This window comes from Bos javanicus, chromosome 15, assembly GCF_032452875.1.
Source record: "Bos javanicus breed banteng chromosome 15, ARS-OSU_banteng_1.0, whole genome shotgun sequence".
NCBI lineage: Eukaryota > Metazoa > Chordata > Mammalia > Artiodactyla > Bovidae > Bos > Bos javanicus.
Genome location: NC_083882.1, coordinates 44,907,317 through 44,927,785, shown reverse-complemented (window position 1 = coordinate 44,927,785; position 20,469 = coordinate 44,907,317). Strand labels below are relative to the sequence as shown.

Genomic DNA, 20,469 nt, shown 5'->3' with positions numbered 1-20,469 from the left:
CAAAGAAGATATACAGATGGCTAACAAACACTTGAAAAGATGCTCAACATCACTCTTTATCAGAGAAATGCAAATCAAAACCACTATGAGGTACCATTTTACACCCGTCAGAATGGCTGCGATCCAAAAGTCTACAAATAATAAATGCTGGAGAGGGTGTGGAGAAAAGGGAACCCTCTTACACTGTTGGTGGGAATGCAGACTGGTACAGCCACTATGGAGAACAGTGTGGAGATTCCTTAAAAAACTGGAAATAGAACTGCCTTATGATCCAGCAATCCCACTGCTGGGCATATACACTGAGGAAACCAGAAGGGAAAGAGACACGTGTACCCCAATGTTCATCGCAGCACTGTTTATAATAGCCAGGACATGGAAGCAACCTAGATGTCCATCAGCAGATGAATGGATAAAGAAAGCAGTGGTACATATACACAATGGAGTATTACTCAGCCATTAAAAAGAATACATTTGAATCAGTTCTAATGAGGTGGATGAAACTGGAGCCTATTATACAGAGTGAAGTAAGCCAGAAGGAAAAACATAAATACAGTATACTAACGCATATATATGGAATTTAGAAAGATGGTAACGATAACCCTGTATACGAGACAGCAAAAGAGACACTGATGTATAGAACAGTCTTATGGACTCTGTGGGAGAGGGTGGGAAGATTTGGGAGAATGGCATTGAAACATGTGAAATGTCATGTATGAAACGAGATGCCAGTCCAGGTTCAGTGCACGATGCTGGATGCTTGGGGCTGGTGCGCTGGGAAGGCCCTTTCTAAATTTTAAAAATAAAAAAAGTTAAAAAAAAAAAAAAAGAATAGATGAACAAAGTGAAACTTTTAACAAGGATACACACACACACATGCACACATACACACATGATACCTACAGTGGAATATTACCCAGCCCCCAAAAAAGGAATGGAATTCTGCCATTTGCAACAATGTAGTGGAGCTTGAGTGGCGAGCAGCCGAGAGGAGATACCCCACGCCCAAGGCAAAGAGCAACAGCTGTGCTTTGCTGGAGCAGCCCTGAAGAGATATCCCACGTCCAAGGTAACAGAAACCCCAGTAAGACAGTAGGTGCTGAGAGAGGGCATCAGAGTGCAGACAGACTGAAACAACAACCACAGAAAACTAGCCAATCTGATCATATGAACCACAGTTCAGTTCAGTTCAGTTGCTGAGTCGTGTCCGACTCTTTGTGACCCCATGAATTGCAGCACGCCAGGCCTCCCTGTCCATCACCAACTCCAGAGTTCACTCAAACTCACATCCATCAAGTCGGTGATGCCATCCAGCCATCTCATCCTCTGTCGTCCCCTTCTCCTCCTGCCCCCAATCCCTCCCAGCATCACAGTCTTTTCCAATAAGTCAACTCTTCGCATGAGGTGGCCAAAGTATTGGAGTTTCGGCTTTACCATCATTCCTTCCAAAGAAATCCCAGGGCTGATCTCCTTTAGAATGGACTGGTTGGATCTCCTTGCAGTCCAAGGGACTCTCAAGAGTCTTCTCCAACACCACAGTTCAAAAGCATCAATTCTTCGGCGCTTAGCTTTCTTCACAGTCCAATCCTCACATCCATACATGACCACTGGAAAAACCATAGCCTTGACTAGATGGACCTAGTTGGCAAAGTAATGTCTCTGCTTTTGAATATGCTATCTAGGTTGGACATAACTTTCCTTCCAAGGAGTAAGCGTCTTTTAATTTCATGGCTGCAGTCACCATCTGCTGTGATTTTGGAGCCCCCCAAAATAAAGTCTGACACTGTTTCCACTGTTTCCCCATCTATTTCCCATGAAGTGATGGGACCGGATGCCATGATCTTCGTTTTCTGAATGTTGAGCTTTAAGCCAACTTTCCACTCTCCTCTTTCACTTTCATCAAGAGGCTTTTTAGTTCCTCTTCACTTTCTGCCATAAGGGTGGTGTCATCTGCATATTTGAGGTTACTGATATTTCTCCCGGCAATCTTGATTCCAGCTTGTGCTTCTTCCAGCCCAGCGTTTCTTATGATGTACTCTGCATATAAGTTAAATAAGCAGGGTGACAATATACAGCCTTGATGTACTCCTTTTCCTATTTGGAACCAGTCTGTTGTTCCATGTGAGAGGGTAACAGGCAGGAAGGCCAGGGGTCTCCAAACGGAGGAAATAGCCTGCAAGTGTCAGACATTTTTATCTCTCTTAAGCGGCAGAAAGAAACAAACTAGCAATATTTTTTCCTTCTCTATACAAATTTAAAAGGAGGTTTCTCTTAAAATACTGTGTTGCCATAATGACACCTGGTTTCACCTGAAGTTAACTATTCTCAAGCCTAGGCAATGGCAACCCACTCCAGTACTCTCGCCTGGAAAATCCCATGGACGGAGGAGCCTGGTAGGCTGCAGTCCATGGGGTCCCGAAGAGTTGGACATGACTGAGCAACTTCACTTTCACTTTTCCCTTTCATGCACTGCAGAAGGAAATGGCAACCCACTCCAGTGTTCTTGCCTGGAGAATCCCAGGGACAGGGGAGCCTGGAGGGCTGCCGTCTCTGGGGTCGCACAGAGTAGGACAGGACTGAAGCAGCAGTAGCAGCAGAGATAACCAATGCGTTTTTCTTATGGAAATGTTTCTCTTAAGCTATGCTAATGTACTATGCATTTACCCCAGACTCTGTCCTCAAGTGCTTTCCGCCTCTTGGCTCAGAACCTACTTGACAAACCAGTATGTTATACTCAGATATTGTTCCCCTAATCTATGTAAATGAAACTATTTGTATGGTGGTCTGCCCTTCTTCAAGATTCAAGTTAATTATTTTATGGTCCAGGATAAACCATTTGGTGCCAAGATTATTCCAAAATGCATCTTATGGGTGAGGAGCCTGGTGCCACTCTGAGTTTTAAGACATTGCTTTCTTTCATTAACAGACTACTAGTGACTATATAACATCCAGCTGAAGACTAACAGGGGGATACTCTTTCTGCCCCCTTCTGATGCCTATGTCAGAAGCTTTCTCTATCTCCTTTATACTTTAATAAAACTTTATTACACAAAAGCTCTGAGCGATCAAGCCTTGTCTCTGGCCCCGGATTGAATTCTCCTCCTCCAGGGGCCAAGAATCCCGGCGTCTTTGTGTGATTCAACAACAACCTTTCACATGTCCAGTTCTAACTGTTGCTTCCTGACCTGCATATAGGTTTCTCAAGAGGCAGGTCAGGTGGTCTGGTATTTCCATCTCTTTCAGAATTTTCCACAGTTTATTGTTATTATATGGACCACAGCCTTGTGTAACTCAATGAAACTAAGCCATGTCGTGTAGGGCCACCCAAGACAGACAGGTCATGGTGGAGAGTTCTGACAAAACGTGGTCCACTGGAGAAGGGAATGGCAAACCACTTCAGTATTCTTGCCTTGAGAACCCCATGACCAGTATGAAAAGGCAAAAAATAGGACACTGAAAGATGAACTCTTACCTACCGAAAGGTCGGTAGATGCCTAATATGCTAGTGGAGATCAGTGGAGAAATAACTCCAGAAAGAATGAAGGGACAGAGCCAAAGCAAAAACAACACCCAGTTGTGGATGGGACTGGTGATAGAAGCAAGGTCTGATGCTGTAAAGAGCAATATTGCATAGGAACCTGGAATCTTAGGTCCATGAATCAAGGCAAATTGGAAGTGGTCAAACAGGAGATGGCAAGAGTGAAAGTCAACATTCTAGGGATCAGCAAACTAAAATGGACTGGAATGAGTGATTTTAACTCAGATGACCATTATATCTACTACTGTGGGCAGGAATCCCTTAGAAGAAATGGAGTCGCCACCATAGTCAACAAAAGAGTCTGAAATGCAGTACTTGGATGCAATCTCAAAAATGACAGAATGATCTCTGTTCGTTTCCAAGGCAAACCATTCAATATCACAGGAATCCAAGTCTATGCCCCAACCAGTAATGCTGAAGAAGCTGAAGTTGAATGGTTCTATGAAGATCTACAAAACCTCTTACAACTAACATCTAAAAAAGATGTCCTTTTCATTATAAGGGACTGGAATACAAAAGTAGGAACTCAAGAAACACCTGGAGTAACATGCAAATTTGGCTTTGGAGTACAGAATGAAGCAAGGCAAAGGCTAATAGAGTTTTGTCAAGAAAATGCACTGGTCATAGCAAACACCCTCTTCCAACAACACAAGAGAAGATTCTGAGGATGGACATCACCAGATGGCCAACACCAAAATCAGATTGATTATATTCTTTGCAGTTAAAGATGGAGAAGCTCTATACAGTCAACAAAAACAAGACTGGGAGCTGACTGCAGCTTAGATCATGAACTCCTTATTGCCAATTAGACTAAAATTGAAGAAAGTAGGGAAAAGCACTAGACCATTCAGGTATGACCTAAATCAAATCCCTTAAGATTATACAGTAGAAGTGACAAATAGATTTAAGGGACTAGATCTAATAGACAGAGTGTCTGAAGAACTATGGATGGAGCTTTGTGATATTGTACAGGAGACAGGGAGCAAGACCATCCCCAAGAAGAAGAAATGCAAAAAAGCAAAATGGCTGTCTGAGGAGGCCTTACAAATAGCTGTGAAAAGAAGAGAAGCAAAAAGCAAAGGAGAAAAGGAAAGATATACCCATTTGAATGCAGATTTCCAAAGAATAGCAAGGAGAGATAAGAAAGCCTTCCTCAGTGATCAGTGCAAAGAAATAGAGGAAAATAATAGAATGGGAAAGACTAGACATCTCTTCAAGAAAATTAGAGATACCAAGGGAACATTTCATGCAAAGATGGGCTCGATAAAGGACAGAAATGGTATGGACCTAACAGAAGCAGAAGATATTAAGAAGAGGTGGCAAGAATACACAGAAGAACTGTACAAAAAAGATCTTCATGACCCAGATAATCACGATGGTGTGAGCACTCACCTAGAGCCAGACATCCTGGAATACAAAGTAAAGTGGGCCTTAGGAAGCATCACTATGAACAAAGCTAGTGGAGGTGATAGATTTCCAGTTTAGCTGTTTCAAATCCTAAAAGATGATTCCTTGAAAGTGCTGCACTCAGTACGCCAGCAAATTTGGAAAACTCAGCAGTGGCTAGAGACTGGAAAAGGTCAGTTTTCATTCCAATCCCTAAGAAAGGCAATGCCAAAGAAGGCTCAAATGACTGCACAATTGTACTCATCTCACATGCTAGCAAGGTAATGCTCAAATATCCCCAGGTGATGCTTCAACAGTACATGAACTGAGACTTCCAGATGTTCAAGCTGGATTTAGAAAAGGCAGAGGAGCCAGAGATCAAATTGCCAACATCCAATGGACCTAGGAAAAGCAAGAGAATTCCAGAAAAATATCTAGTTCTGCTTCATTGACTACATGAAAGCCTTTGATTGTGGAGATAACAACAAACTGTGGATATTCTTAAAGAGATGTGAATACCAGACTACATTTACTTACCTCCTGAGAAACCTGTATACAGGTCAAGAAGCAACAGTTAGAACCGAATATGGAACAACAGACTGTTCAAATTGGGAAAGGAGTGTGTCAAGACTGTATATTGTCACCTTTTTTATTTAGCTCATATGCAGAGTACATCATGCAAAATGCCAGGCTGAATGAAGCACAAGCTGGAATCAAGATTGCCAGGAGAAATACCAATAACCTCAGATATACAGATGACACCAACCTTATGGCAGAAAGAGAAGAGGAACTAAAGAGCCTCTTAATGAAAGTGAAAGAGAAGAGTGAAAAAGCTGGCTTAAAACTCAACATTCAAAAAACAAAGATCAGGGCATGAGGACCCATTGCTTCATGGCATATAGATGGGGAAACAATGGAAACAGTGACAGACTTTATTTTGGGGGGCTCCAAAATCACTGCAGATAGTGACTGCAGCCATGAAATTAAAAGACACTTGTTTCTTGGAAGAAAACCTGTGACAAACCTAAGCAGTGTATTAAAAAACACAGACATTACTTTTCTGACAAATGTCTGTATAGTCAAAGCTATGGTTTTTCCAGTAGTCACGTACAGATATGAGGGTTGGACCATAAAGAAAGCTGAGACCGAAGAACTGATGCTTTTGAACTGTGATGTTGGAGAGGACTCTTGAGAGTCCCTTTGGACCCAGATACAAAAGGCAAGCCTAGTGTTTCTCAAACTATTTAAATAAAGGATCACTCTTTCCTAAGCATCCATATGTTAATACTTCTTAGGAAGATAGTAAAAGGAGGACTACTGCAAAAAATAATAAAAACTAAAATACAAAATATAAACTCATTTTTTAAAATTACTGGAGTCAACACACTTGAAATTACTTTCCCAAATTGCTATAAAGAGTACAAACAGTTCCCTACAACTCCTGTTCTTATTGGGTCCTGGACTGACAATAAAGAATTTGCCAGTCAGCACCAACCCAAGGACTATTAATACACTTTGAGTAACAGTGGACTGTGCTTTGTTCTGCTTACTTTCTGCTTACTCAGGACTTTCTCCACTACTTGATGTCCTCAATTAAATAAACTGTTTTGTCTACAGAGAGGAAATTAGAGCCCTGGTGGCACTGACTCTGATCCCCATCTCCCACCAAATTTCTATTTTGACAGTTTTTTCTCCAAGTTTCTGGACAAAGCCTCCATCAGGATCCTCAGAAATACACCTTTTGTTAGGAACTGGACCTTCCATTTATGCCACCTTAATGAGACACCTGGCTCCATGAGTCATTTCTGCAGAACAGTCCCAGGAACTTACCTCAAAGGGGCAAGCAACAAAAGCCCTAGGGGATTCTATTAGAACCTTTCTTTTCCTTCCAACACACATTAAAAAACAAACAAACAAACAAAAATGCTCATATCACAGAATGTATGTAACTATGTTCCTAAATGGAAGAGAGCATTTCACGGTTAATATTGTCAGGTAGTCAGTGCACAACTGCTTGTAAAAGTAAGTGGGAAACATCTGCTTTATAAAATTCTATTTGGAATTCAGCAACAGCAATTTTGGCTCTAAAAGGTGAGTGTAGTAATCATGGATTTTATTTAAATAATTTAAATTTTTGTTTGTTTAATGAAAAATTAAAAATAAAAGAAACTCAACAACTTTGTTTCATGACTCCTGTGGCAACTGTGGCATTAGCAAGATTTGCACTGCAAGGACTAGAGACACAGACATGGAAAACAGACTTGTGGACATGGAGGAGGGAAGGAGAGGGTGGGGTGAATTGAGAGAGTAGCACTGAAACATATACACTACCGCAAGTAAAATAGATGGCTAGTGGGAAGTTGTTAGGTAATAGAGGGAGCTCACATTGGTGCTGTGTGATTACCTAGAGGGTTGGGGTGGGGTAGGTGGTGGCAGGAAGGTTAAGAAGGAGGGGTCATATGTATATGTATGGCTTATTCATTAGGTTGTATGCAAGAAACCACAACATTGTAAAGCAACTATCCTCTAATTAAAAAAAAAAATTAAGGAAAAAAAAAAAAAGAAATGTACTGCAGAATGGTCATTCTGTGTCCCGAAAGCAGACTTCCTAGGAGACCCCAGAGCAGTGTAAATGGTCTGTGGCAGCCAAAACTACTGCTAAGCTTGTGCAGCTGTGCAAAGGAAACCAGGAAGAAATTGTCTGATATTCAGGTTGCATGAGGCTCTAAGCCTAATCATCAACGACCCCTAATCATCAACAAATATGACCGAATCATTGAGGAAAGGATTGGGGAGAGTCATAATTCCCAAATCAGAACCTGAAGCATGAATGCCACAAAGATGCATCCCCAGAGATGCCACAGAGTTCTAGAAAGTTCCCTAGGTAGTCAGTGAAGAGGAAGGGAAAGGCAAGAATCAATTGTCATATTATTCATGTGATTATGAATGACATGGTCCAGAACTAAGAAGCCATCAGATCCTATATTTCCTGACTTCTTTTGGATTTGTGGAAAATCTCCTGATGTGTTGAAAGAAAACTTACATTATACTCCTCATAAAAATTTTAAACAATTGAAAATCTATCCAAATTTCCTTTTTACTTAATTAAAGATAGTTACTTAGCTCTGATGTATGACCAAACACCTTTAAATACTTTGCAGCTGTCATTTTTTTTAATCTCACAACAAAGATGTTATATGGGGACAATTCTCCCATTTTATAAATTTAAAAAAAAAACCTGGGAGTCAGAGAGATTTAAGTGTCATATGCAAGTGAAAACAAGTGGCCACTGGGAGGATCTGGACTTTCCATCTCCAGTCTCCGTGACTGCTGTCAGCACAGACTGAAGCCCACTGTGTGTGCAGTGAATGCAGGATTGGCCCCACTTAACTCCGCTTGAGTCAGAAGGCAAAGAGCACACATGCTGCTCGGTGCTTGGCTCAGTCCTCAACTGAGAGTATGTTCAGAAGCTGAGAGCAGAACTGTGAGGGCTCTGGAAAGTGTGCCACCGGTGGAATGGGCAACGGATCTATGAATGTTAATTTTGGTAAAGGGAAGGCAGTGGAGGTGTGCTGGCTGCAATCAAGTATCATTGCTTTGATACTGAAAGGAGATGGTTTGTGCAATTAAACTCATAGAGAACATTTCATAAAACTAAAAACATAGTTTTCATGATAGAATTAACACTCCTGGCAGTAACCTTGCTTGCCACTAGAGAGTAATTTAAGTGCACTTAAGGAAGATCAATCAAAAACATATAACGATTCTGTAATGAGCTGTACATTCTCAGCTGTTGGTTCATAATACCTCACAACTGATTTTGTCGAAGTCTCACCACTGGAAACACTAAACGCTCATATTCTAAAGTAAGGAATTTTTAATAAATTAAGAATTGTGAAAATATTTGGTACTTATATTTATCATTTATGGTAAATGTTTCAAATCTTAAGAACTGAAATAATGTTAGCAGAAAATTGTCTTTCTATGAAAAATAAAAATAATAACACTGAGTAGAAAAACACTGGTTGGGTTAACATGACTCTTAAAAGCACAAAAGTAGCAAAGAGGTATATAGGGAGATATAGTTCAAAAAGTAATTAAGAATAGAATATGAAGCTCCATAAATGAAGGAGTTGGGATGTATATTCCACCTGGCATATGCATTATATTAATCATGCAGAAATTCACATAACAAGTTTTCTCCAGCACATATTACTCCCAAACACTAGTTATTCGTGATATAGGAATGCACACCATTTGAGGAGTCTATGTATTAATTTGGAGGAATAAAATGTAAGCAAGCAAAAAACAAAACAAAATTCCATAATCCAGTACAAAGAATGGCAACCTAAACATCTTCAAAGCATGACGTCAACACAAAGGAAATTTATCTGATTACACCTTAGATGTCAGAGTAGATGTTGTAGAGAAATGAACTTGAAGAATGAGTAGAAGTCACCTGGTATAATATTAGTGGGATGTTGGGGACCATCCAAGTGGAAGAACAAGAATTAAAGGCCAAATAAGATAGATGGACTAAAGAGACTCTAAATACTTCAGGAAGATTAGATTTGTGGAAGTGTCGGATGGAAACATACTGAGAAGCAGAGTCATATGCAGGGGATACATCAGAAAGTGTATACTGAGCTGTGCTAAGGAGGTTACGTTTCATCTCGGAGGCTACAGAAATCAGGAAAGACTTGAAAGGACCACTGTGGCATCGCCTTTTTACTTCAGCAAGAGATCACTTTGGCAGATGTACTGTGAATTATAATGGCAGAAGAATGAAGACAGAGACAAACAGATGAATAAAATAAAAGAAAAAAATGAATAAGGCCTCACCTACAGTAGGGACACTAGCAGTGGAAATACAGGAATGGATAAATAGATTGGAGGAGTAAATTATAGACAGTATCAATAGGATTCTATTAGATGTGGTACAATGAGAGGAAGAAGGTTAGGATCATTTCCATGCTTCAGACATGAGAGATTTGGGGGATTGTGGTATCATTCCATAAACACAGGACATAGGAGGATGGTTTAATGAAAGGATGAGTTTGATCTGGAGGAGGCTGAGTTTGAGTTGTGAGATTTCTAACTGGAGACTTCCCGGATAACTGGAACTATAGACCTGGATCTTGGGAGACAGATCTTTCTACAAATAAAGCTTGGAAAGGGATTTTAGAATAAACATTGGATAAATAAAAGAATATAACTGAGTTCCCAGAGACTGAGGTTGAATCATTCTTCTTTTGTGTAAAGGGACAAAAGAATCCTGTACAGCACCATACTTACAGCTAGGCAGAGGGGGAAATTATTATGAATAAGTGTAATGAATAACCAAAGAAAACCAAGAATGTATAGAATGAAAATATTTTTTTAAAATGAATGTTCAAATATCCCTCAACAGAAACAATTCTCAGAGGACATGAAGTTTAGAAACCTCACCAGTGTGACAGAGTTCATCCTTTGGGAGTTAACAGAGGATCCTACACTTTGTGTCTTTTTGGTGATATTTCTAGGAATCTATGGGAAATAAATGGGGAAACAGTGGAAACTGTGTCAGACTTTATTTTTGGGGGCTCGCTCCAAAATCACTGCAGATGGTGACTGCAGCCATGAAATTAAAAGATGCTTACACCTTGGAAGGAAAGTTATGACCAACCTAGATAGCATATTCAAAAGCAGAGACATTACTTTGCCAACAAAGGTCCATCTAGTCAAGGCTATGGTTTTTCCTGTGGTCATGTATGGATGTGAGAGTTGGACTGTGAAGAAGGCTGAGCGCTGAAGAATTGATGCTTTTGAACTGTGGTGTGGGAGAAGACTTTTGAGAGTCCCTTGGCTGCAAGGAGATCCAACCAGTCCATTCTGAAGGAGATCAGCCCTGGGATTTCTTTGGGAGGAATGATGCTAAAGCTGAAACTCCTGTACTTTGGCCACCTCATGCGAAGAATTGACTCATTGGAAAAGACTCTGATGCTGGGAGGGATTGGGGGCAGGAGGAGAAGGGGACAACAGAGGATGAGATGGCTGGATGGCATCACTGATTCGATGGACATGAGTCTGTGGTGATGAACAGGGAGGCCTGGCGTGCTGCGATTCATGGGGTTGCAAAGAGTCGGACACGACTGAGCGATTGAACTGAATTGAACTGATGCTGTCACCTTAGTAGGCAATATCAGCATAATTATTTTAATAAGGAACTGTTTCCAGCTTCACACTCCAATGTACCTCTTCCTCAGTCATTTGGCTTTTGTGGACAGTGGGTGTACCACATCCGTCACACCTATGATGCTTATAGGATTCCTGAAACAAGGAGTGACCTTCACTGCTGCTGGCTGTGAAGCCCAACTGTGTTTTGTGGTCATGTTTGGGACAGCTGAGTGCTTCCTAATGGCTGCCATGGCCTATGACCGGTATGTGGCCATCTGCTTACCCCTGCTCTACTCCACCCACATGTCCCCCAGAGTCTGTGTTCTCTTGGTTGGGGTATCCTACCTGCGTGGGTGTGTCAATGCTTGTACATTTGCTAGTTGCTTACTGACTCTGTCTTTCTGTGGGCCAACACAGGTAGACCACTTTTTCTGTGACTTCTCCCCTCTGTTGAAACTTTCCTGCTCAGATGTCTCCACTATTGAAATTATCCCTTCCATGTCCTCTGGACCTATCATTGTGGTCACAGTGTCTGTCATAGCTCTCTCTTACATCTGCATCCTCAACACCATCCTGAAGATGCGCTCCACTGAAGGGAGACACAAGGCCTTCTCCACCTGCACCTCTCACCTCACTGCAGTCACTCTCTACTATGGAACAATTACCTTCATTTATGTGATGCCCAAATCCAGCTACTCAACTGAGCAGAACAGGGTAGTGTCTGTGTTCTACACAGGGGTGATCCCCAGATTGACCCCCCTCATTGACAGTCTGAGGAACAGAGATGTAAAGGAGGCCCTGAGAAAGGCAAGTGTCAGACTATACTCTTAGGATTTGTTCTTAACATTTCTGATGACCTATAAACCTTTGTTTACCAATAGCACACTTAGAACCTATCAAATACTGATTTACTGTTTGCTTAAAATGAAATCATAATACTTCTTATTCTCCCTTATATGCACTTATAAACCAGTTGGTAGATATCTTGGAATTAGTAATAATGATAGCAATTATTTTCACTATTACATATTAACTTGTAGATGCCTAGGACTTTAATTTACTTAGCAAACAGTAAGTTCTACTTATAATATGCCAGACCCTATTCTAGCACAATGGTATGTTAGCTGGCTTATTTCTCATAAAAATCCTATAATGATAGTTCTGTTATTTCCATTTGACAAATAAATTATCTGGCACACAGAGACATTAAATAGATTGCCCAGACTGATGCAGCTAGGAAGCTGTGCAATCAGTCTCTGAATCCAGAAAGCCTGAGTCTAAACCACAATGTTTCTTCAATTAATTCTCACAGCAATCTTATTATGCTGCTTACTAACAATTTACCTCAATTTTACAGATGAAACTGCTGAGTCTCAGGGATATTCAATAGTTTGTTTTGAGAGACATGGACTCAAGTCTCTGATTCACTTGGAATCAAGTCCTCTGATTCATGCATTTGATCTGCTCTAAACAACAATCAGTCCAAGGACTTCAGCACTGTTACTGATCTACAGGATTTGAATAGGACAAGCAAGCCTAAAGCTATTCTTTTAAGTCAGTCTTCTGAACAAACTCTACTACCAAGTAAGTCTAAACTGTGAGGACTCTAAACACAAGGATGAGAATGGAAACCGGATTGATTTATATCTATAGTGAATAAGATCTGGACACCACAATTACATGATTTGACTGGAAATCTAACCATATTTAGCTCAGATGGTAGAGAATCTGCCTGCAATGAAGGAGACCTGGGTTCAATCCCTGTGTTGGGAAGATTTCTTGGAGAATGGAATCCAATTCACTCCAGTATTCTTGCCTGGAGAATCACATGGACAGAGGAGCCTGGCAGGCTACCATCCATGGACTTGTAAAGAGCTGGACATGACTGAGCGACTAACACTTTCTTCTAATCATATTTAAGCACATGTTACAAATAAATACTCCCATTTGGAATAATGTAGTTTTCCTTAGCTGTAGAAATTTAAATCAGTATCTTTGAATTCTAGAGATTGCAATTAATATGCTAACATTCATGGTTCCATAAGCTAGATGTATAAAAATTAATACCCATTAATTAAACTAGAAGTGTTGCCAAAGATTGTGGTAAATGTATTACTTACATAATAATCTACATCATCACCATGAGACTGGAAGGGTGAAGAGGGATTTTTCTGGAGTTCAGGAACTCCAAACTCAATGTAAATACTGAGACAACTTTTTAGAGCATCTGAAAGAAAGACTTAGATTATAAAAATCCTTGACTCAGTGTAATGGGGCAAAACAGGTGAGGATTGGGAGACACAGAAAGAAGCAAATGGGATATTATTTATAATACATTGTTATGTTAATGCTGCTAAGTATAGAGGTTTTTGAACTGTGGTGTTGGAGAAGACTCATCAGCTTCAGCAGAAGCTACAATGCTTTGGCCACCTGATGCAAAGAATGGACTCATTAGAAAAGACCCTGATGCTGAGAAAGATTGAAGGCAGGAGGAGAAGGGGACAACAGAGGATGAGATGGTTGGATGGCATCACTGACTCAACGGACATGAGTTTGAGCAAGCTCCAGGAGTTGGTCATGGACAGGGAAGCCTGGTGTGCTGCAGTCCATGCGGTTGTAAAGAGTCAGACATGACTGAGAGACTGAAATGAACTGAAGTTAAAATGTAGAGTATGTATCATATTCTGGCAAATTTTAAGTGGAAACATACAAAGACTAAATGAAACAAGCATAAATTAAACATGTGAACTGATCAAATAATGGATAAAGAAAACTTTCTCTAATCACACTTTTGACACCAACTTTGTGGTCTTTTCCCCCCATACCAACCAACTGGAATACCGGTATGTTCTAATATCCAGACATCAAACTGATGCTTTATCCTTTCATTCAATTGTGACACTAACTGCTGGAGGTAGGGCCAGACTTCCAGGCTTAAAGCTCAGTTACACAACTCTGCCCTCCCTTCTGACACCAATTGCAAGTAATGGGTCCCCAAGGTACCCACACTTTTGTCCAACTTGGCTACAAAGTCAAGGATTGCCACAAGCCTCTTCCAGCTGTGAGAGTTTGCTAGAATGACAAGAAAATTCTCTGAAGCATCTGCTTATATTTACCAGTTTAAGATACAAGATACTATAAAGGATAAATTAACAGTCAGATGGAGAGACACACCGCACCAGGTCTGGAAGGGTCTCTAGGTCAGGAGTTTCTATTATCAGGAAGCTGAAGTGTATAATCTGAAGTGCATAACCCTTCTAGCCTGGGAATCTGTTGACCAAATTGGAAGCTCTCTGCCCCATAGTTTAGGAGTTTTATGGAGGCCATGTAAAAAGTCTCCAACCTCTCCAGCCTCACTGAAGAAACACATGTGAACATAAAGTTCCAAGTTTATAATAACGGTTTGATCTTCTTGGTGACCAGTCCTTATCCAGAAGCTATAGAAAATCCCACTAAGAGTCTTCTCATTCAAACAAAGACACTCCAATCACCTAGGGGGTTTCAATGAATTCAGGAGCCCTGTGTCAGGAACCAAGGTTAAAGAACAAGTATTTGAACAAAAGATGTTTCTAGCACCCCTGTCATAAGCAAATTACAAGAGTTAGAGCCCTGTGTTAGTAACGGAGGGGGGGGGGGGTGGCGGGCAGAGACCACAGGTTTATTTCTATTATCTCACATTCCACCCCCTGCTATGTGACTATGGAACCCTCACTGCAAATGACCATAAAGAATGAAGTTTCTGGCATATTATTAAAATTCCATTGGGTCATTAATAACTATTCAGTTCATCATCATAACATATGAAAAGGTCCCCCAAGGTTAGGCTATTCAGATTTGCAGGCTTCCATTTGATCTTGTCAGGTTCTAAACACAGGAGTAACCTCAGCAATACATAGCTTCACTCTTTTGGGCATCTGTTTTGAGCTAGAAGTCAGAATTATCACTTGCTTTGAGTCTCTTTCAAGGCTTTAGTAGAATACTGAATGGCTGATAAATAGCAGTTGCAATTGTCCTGTAAAAATCCCAAGCGCATACTGACTCACATGACTTCTGGAGCTTTAATTATGAACTCTCAAATCCTGAATACAAGACTAGCTTCCCTATGGGCATTTTGGACCCATAATTCAGAGGTCAGTGTGTTCATAGGTCTTTTGTATTTTACCTGAGTTATCATGTGAGCATTGCTAATTGGGATTATGTGACAAACAATTTTGAGATCTGTTAATATTTATAGATATCTCTTGGCATATTTATTATAGCAATACTGGGGAAAAGTTAAGGAGGGAGCCTCAAACATTGACAATTTCCTGCCATTGTGACCTCCAACTACAAGAGGAACATTTAATCAAGGCATTTTGGTTATGTTACATGTAGATATGGGATAGTCAGGCTTGCCTGGTAGCTCAGCTGGTAAAGAATCTGCCTGCAATGCAGGAGACCTCGGTTCGATTCCTGAGTTGGGGAGATCTCCTGGAGAAGGAATAGGCTACCCACTCCAGTATTCTTGCCTGGAGAATCCTCATGGACAGAGAAGACACGACTAAGCAACCAAGCACAGCACAGCATATAGGATAGTCATTCATTCATTTATTTCAAAAACACTAGTTGAGCTCTTACTATACTCTAGAAACTGAGTAAGCACTGAAGATATTTTGATAAATTGAACAGAGATATAATGTGTAACAGAGTAGAGTTCTCATGTAGTTTAGATTTTAGTGGCAGAGACACTAGGGAATAAATAAACATTATAGATGTAGAACACATTAGTGGATGGAAGAGACAAATCAATCGGGTTGATATGACTTAGAAAAGGTAACTGTTGGTATGGGTGGTGAATTCTTAGTGAGTATGACAGGGAAGGCCACTTGGAGGAGGTGACAGTTAAGCAGAATGCTGAAAGATAAGAAAGACACATTGACATGGAGACTAGAGAGAAAGCTGCAGTGAAAAGATTCTGAGAAAACAGCACGTGCAAAGATTCTGAGAATTTCAAGAAATAAAGAGGCCATGGCAAACCAGGAAGAGAGAGATACACAGAAAGGATCGATCATGCGGTGCTCCATTAGCCATGGAAAAATATTTGAGTTTCACTGTAAAAGGAATGGAAAGCCACTAAGTGTTTTTTTAAATAGTTCCAATATGAATGTTTTCTAAAGATCATTCTTGTTAATCATAAGAGGGTGAAGGGGGAACAGAGGGCAGTGAAGTTACTAGTGAAGATCTGAGATGCTGCCGCATTGTGCTAGGGTGGTTGCAGTTTTGCTGGAGAGGAATTCACCTATTCAACATTTAGTTTAGGTAAAGATTCAAAAAGGGCTTGCTGATGAATTAGTGTGAGAGGTTAAAATTAAAAGGAGTTAAGAGGACCTCAGAAATTTTGGGGTTTAGACTATTTGGTGAACGTGAATTGTATATCATTCATTAGCTGAAGAAAAGGGATATGTAGGTTATATATGGCTGCAATTATATTGTGACTCAGGAATTTTAATTGGATCGGGCTCAGCACTCCACCTGCCCCACATGCATTAATAAGAGTCACTAGGTGAAATTCAGGTGGCATCTGGGCATGTCTCAAGAATCCAACGTAACTTTACTCAGATGCTTGGCATCTTGGCCAGATGGCTTAAAAGCCTCTCATTCTCCATAGTCTTAAAATCTTTCTATGTGGTCTTACCAGCAGAGTAGCTGGATTTCTCACATGGTGTCTTAGGACTCTAGCAAGTCCTTAAGAGAATAAAAAGGAAGGTGCAGTGTTTTCTATGACCCAGCCTCAGGAGACCCACAACACTATTTATACTGTCTTCTACTTGTAAAACAAATCACTAAAGTCAGTTTAGATTCTAGAAATGGGGTGTGTGGGGTGATTCTAAAGGATGTAGGATTTCTTTATTAGGTGATGAAACTGTTCTAAAATTGACCATTGTGATCATTGCATATATCTGTGAATAGTCTATATAAACTATTGACTTGTATCCTTTAAATGGGTTAATTGTTGGTATGTGAGTTATGTCTTAAAATTGTTTAAAAAAAACTTAGATTTTTTTTAAAAAACTCCAGTGTATCAAATTATAATTCATTCAATTAGACAAATCCACTCTCATAATTCTCTTCCAGATAATTCATCCTCTGCAGTTTTTTGAGGTGTTTATGAGAAAGTTCCCTTAAGATTTTAAAAGTCTCATATTTTACAAAGACATGGTGTATGAGATATACCATCAAGATTCGTAGAATGACTTTTGTATAACTGAAAGTGGCAACGTTGTCTTAAATCTTTCTGAGATTTTGACATGGAAAATTATCACTCCAATCTGGATTTGACCTTTGATCTGGAACTATTTCTTATCTTGAGAATCTTTTCTTTGGAAGGTATTAGGGATGAGAAGCAGCCTTAATTACAAACCGTGCAAAATATGGCTTCCTTATTTTTTTAATTTTTTTTCTCAAGAATCAATCAAACAAATCCTTTCCATAAGTTCATATATCTCTTCTTATACATTAGCTTAGACAGCTATCAGACATAGATAGTATTTTTAGCATTTTTCTTGGAAATCTTCCCAGCCAAACCCAAGAGCATATTACGTATGCTTTATATTTTCCATTTCATGGCTGGTGACAATACTGACAAACATTCCACCACTGCCTGGCTAGTGTCTTCTTTGCTTTAACTTTTAAAAATATTTCCTACTACCCTACATGCCCTCTCCACCTTATAAGAACATTCCAGATATTGCTAAAAGTCTCCTCAAGGTTGATTCTACTTCATCCCACTATCAAGTCTCAAAGCCAAGCATCTGAGTAAAGTTACGTTGGATTCTTGAGACATGCCCAGATGCCACCTGAATTTCACCTAGTGACTCTTATTAATGCATGTGGGGCAGGTGGAGTGCTGTTACAGCAAAATCTCCCTATCAGGTGTCAAGTTGTAATAAGCTGTTCTACACTGCATAATAAACGACTCTAAACCTTAGTGTTTAAAGTAACACCTATTCCACTATATATTAGGATGTTATGGTTCAGGAATTAAGGCGAGTCTTGGCTGTGAGATTCCAGGGGTGAGTCTTCTGTGTCTCCCACCTTTACTGAGATTGCTCTGTCACGGTCAGCTGACAGCTGGCCTAGTCTGGAGAATCTAAGATGGTTTCATTCACATGCCTGGTGACAAAAGGGGGAGAGTAGGAGGTTTGGTTTCGTCACCTCTTTCTCTCTGTTTCTTTCTCATGTGGTTTTCATCAGTTCAGTTCAGTTCAGTCACTTAGTTGTGTCCAACTCTTCGTGACCCCATGAATCGCAGCACACCAGGCCTCCCTGTCCATCACCAACACCCGGAGTTCACTCAGACTCACATCCATCGAGTCTGTGATGCCATCCAGCCATCTCATCCTCTGTCGTCCCCTTCTCCTCCTGCCCCCAATCCCTCCCAGCATCAGGGTCTTTTCCAATGAGTCAACTCTTCGCATGAGGTGGCCAAAGTACTGGAGCTTCAGCTTTAGCATCATTCCTTCCAAAGAAATCCCAGGGCTGATCTCCTTCAGATCAGTGGTTTTCATGGAGGTAGTCAAATATCTTTCTGACCTCTCAAAGCTCCATGAAGAAATCTTCCAGGATACCCAGGCAAAGGCTTCAAAACTTCCAATCACTAAGATTCAATATTCTCAGTTTATTATTGCCACTATATTCTACATATATAGCATACCATGAAGATCAGTCCAGATTCAAAGGAAATAAATTAGGCTGCATCTCTATGGGAAGAATGGCAAAGAAGTTGTATGTTTTTATTTAATCTGCCACAAGATGGGAAGATAAATTTTTGTGGTTGATGTGGAAATAAGAATATTTCCATTTTGGGCTCCTTACCATTAAGATGGCTATTATTGCCAAATACAGATACCTGTTAGCTTACAGAAGAAATTAGGGTTAGAGATACTAATATAAGAAAAAGTGAAAGTGAAGTCACTCAGTCATCTCCGACTGTAGCCTACCAGGCTTCTCAGTCCATGGGATTTTCCAGGCAAGAGTACTGGAGTGGGTTGCCATTCCCTTCTCCAGGGGATCTTCCCAACCCAGGGATTGAACCCGGGTCTCCTGCATTGTAGGCAGATGCTTTACCCTCTAAGCCACCAGGGAAGCAGGATTACATGGGCTTGGACATCCTCCCTAGGGAGTGAGCTGTTTGAGTCATATAATGAGCCCCCCAGGCCCGGGTTCTGACACTGGGAAGACAAGTTTCCTTAGCTGGTTGGACAACTAAGGGACTTGCAGGAAGGCTGTACAAAACCTAAAATCAGTTCATGGAGAACATACACACTGTTGCCTACTCCTGGGAACAAGGCAGAAGAAGCAGACTGAAACTGCCTGGGACTGTGAGTGGTTTCCAGCAAGCACCCTGGCATATGGTTGATGCCAAATGTTTGCCCCACCACCCCTAGGCTCCAGCACAGTTCCACACTAGGGTGAAGGTTGTGGTTGCTGATAAGACTGTGCAGTCTGAGAGGATGGAGCTGGCTTGGATCTATGCAGCATCTGAACAAGACTACAGCAGCCATAACTACCTTGGGAGCTGACCCTGCCCCTAGTAGGGTAGTGACAGCCACTGAGGATAGGAGACATCACTCCTCATGTATGGCTCTAACTCTAGCCCCTGCATCTCTAGCCCTACATCCTACGACAGTGGTAGCTGCCAGCACCTTCTGAGGGAAGATATGACATGTGCTCACTTCAGATTCAGCTCTCGCACCAAAGCTACTGGTTACACGCAGACTACATAAGGACACTCCCACACAAGGACACCTCTTCAAGATCAGGAATAGGTAACTGTTGCACCTAATTTCATAGAGATAGAGAAAGTTAAGCAAGATGAGAAGACAGAGAAATTTGTACCAGAGAACAAGGAAAAAAGAAAAAAAAGACGGTAAAGTGTCTGCCTACAGTGCAGGAGACCTGGGTTCGATCCCTGGGTCAGGAAGATCCTCTGGAGAAGGAAATGGCAACCCACTCCAGTACTCTTGCCTGGAAAATCCCACGGAGGGGGAGCCTGGTGGGCTACAGTCCATGGAGTCGCAAAGAGTCGGACACAACTGAGCGACTTCACTTTCACTTTTCACTTTCAATGAAACAGATAAATAATTTATCAGAAAAAGGGTTCAAAGAATAATATATATATATATATGTATGTGTGTATACACACACACATACACACACATTTACATATACACAATGAAAAATTACCCAGTCAGAACAAGAGATGGAATTCTTCCATTTGCAGCAACATGGTGGACTGAGAGGGTATTATGTTTATTGAAATAAGGCAGAGAAAAACAAATACTGTATGCTGTCACTTATGCATGGAATCTAAAAAATAAAATAGGCTGCTTTCATCTTTTGAGATGGACTAC

At 40.7% G+C, this 20,469-nt stretch overlaps 1 protein-coding gene across 1 annotated transcript; it reads left to right on the top strand.

Moving 5' to 3' along the window:
- Window positions 1-10,349: 10,349 nt before the first annotated feature.
- LOC133261203 (olfactory receptor 5P1-like) lies at window positions 10,350-11,908 on the top strand. The gene is made up of 2 exons (XM_061439719.1): window positions 10,350-10,449; window positions 11,079-11,908. The coding sequence occupies exons 1-2, from the start codon at window positions 10,350-10,352 to the stop codon at window positions 11,906-11,908; spliced, it is 930 nt and encodes a 309-aa protein (XP_061295703.1).
- Window positions 11,909-20,469: the final 8,561 nt, after the last annotated feature.

Coding starts and splice junctions, on each gene's coding strand:
- LOC133261203 (XM_061439719.1), top strand. CDS start 10,350: ATGAAGTTTAGAAACCTCACCAGTGTGACAGAGTTCATCCTTTGGGAG. Junction 10,450..11,078: donor GGTGATATTTCTAGGAATCT/ATGGGAAATAAA, acceptor TGAATTGAACTG/ATGCTGTCACCTTAGTAGGC.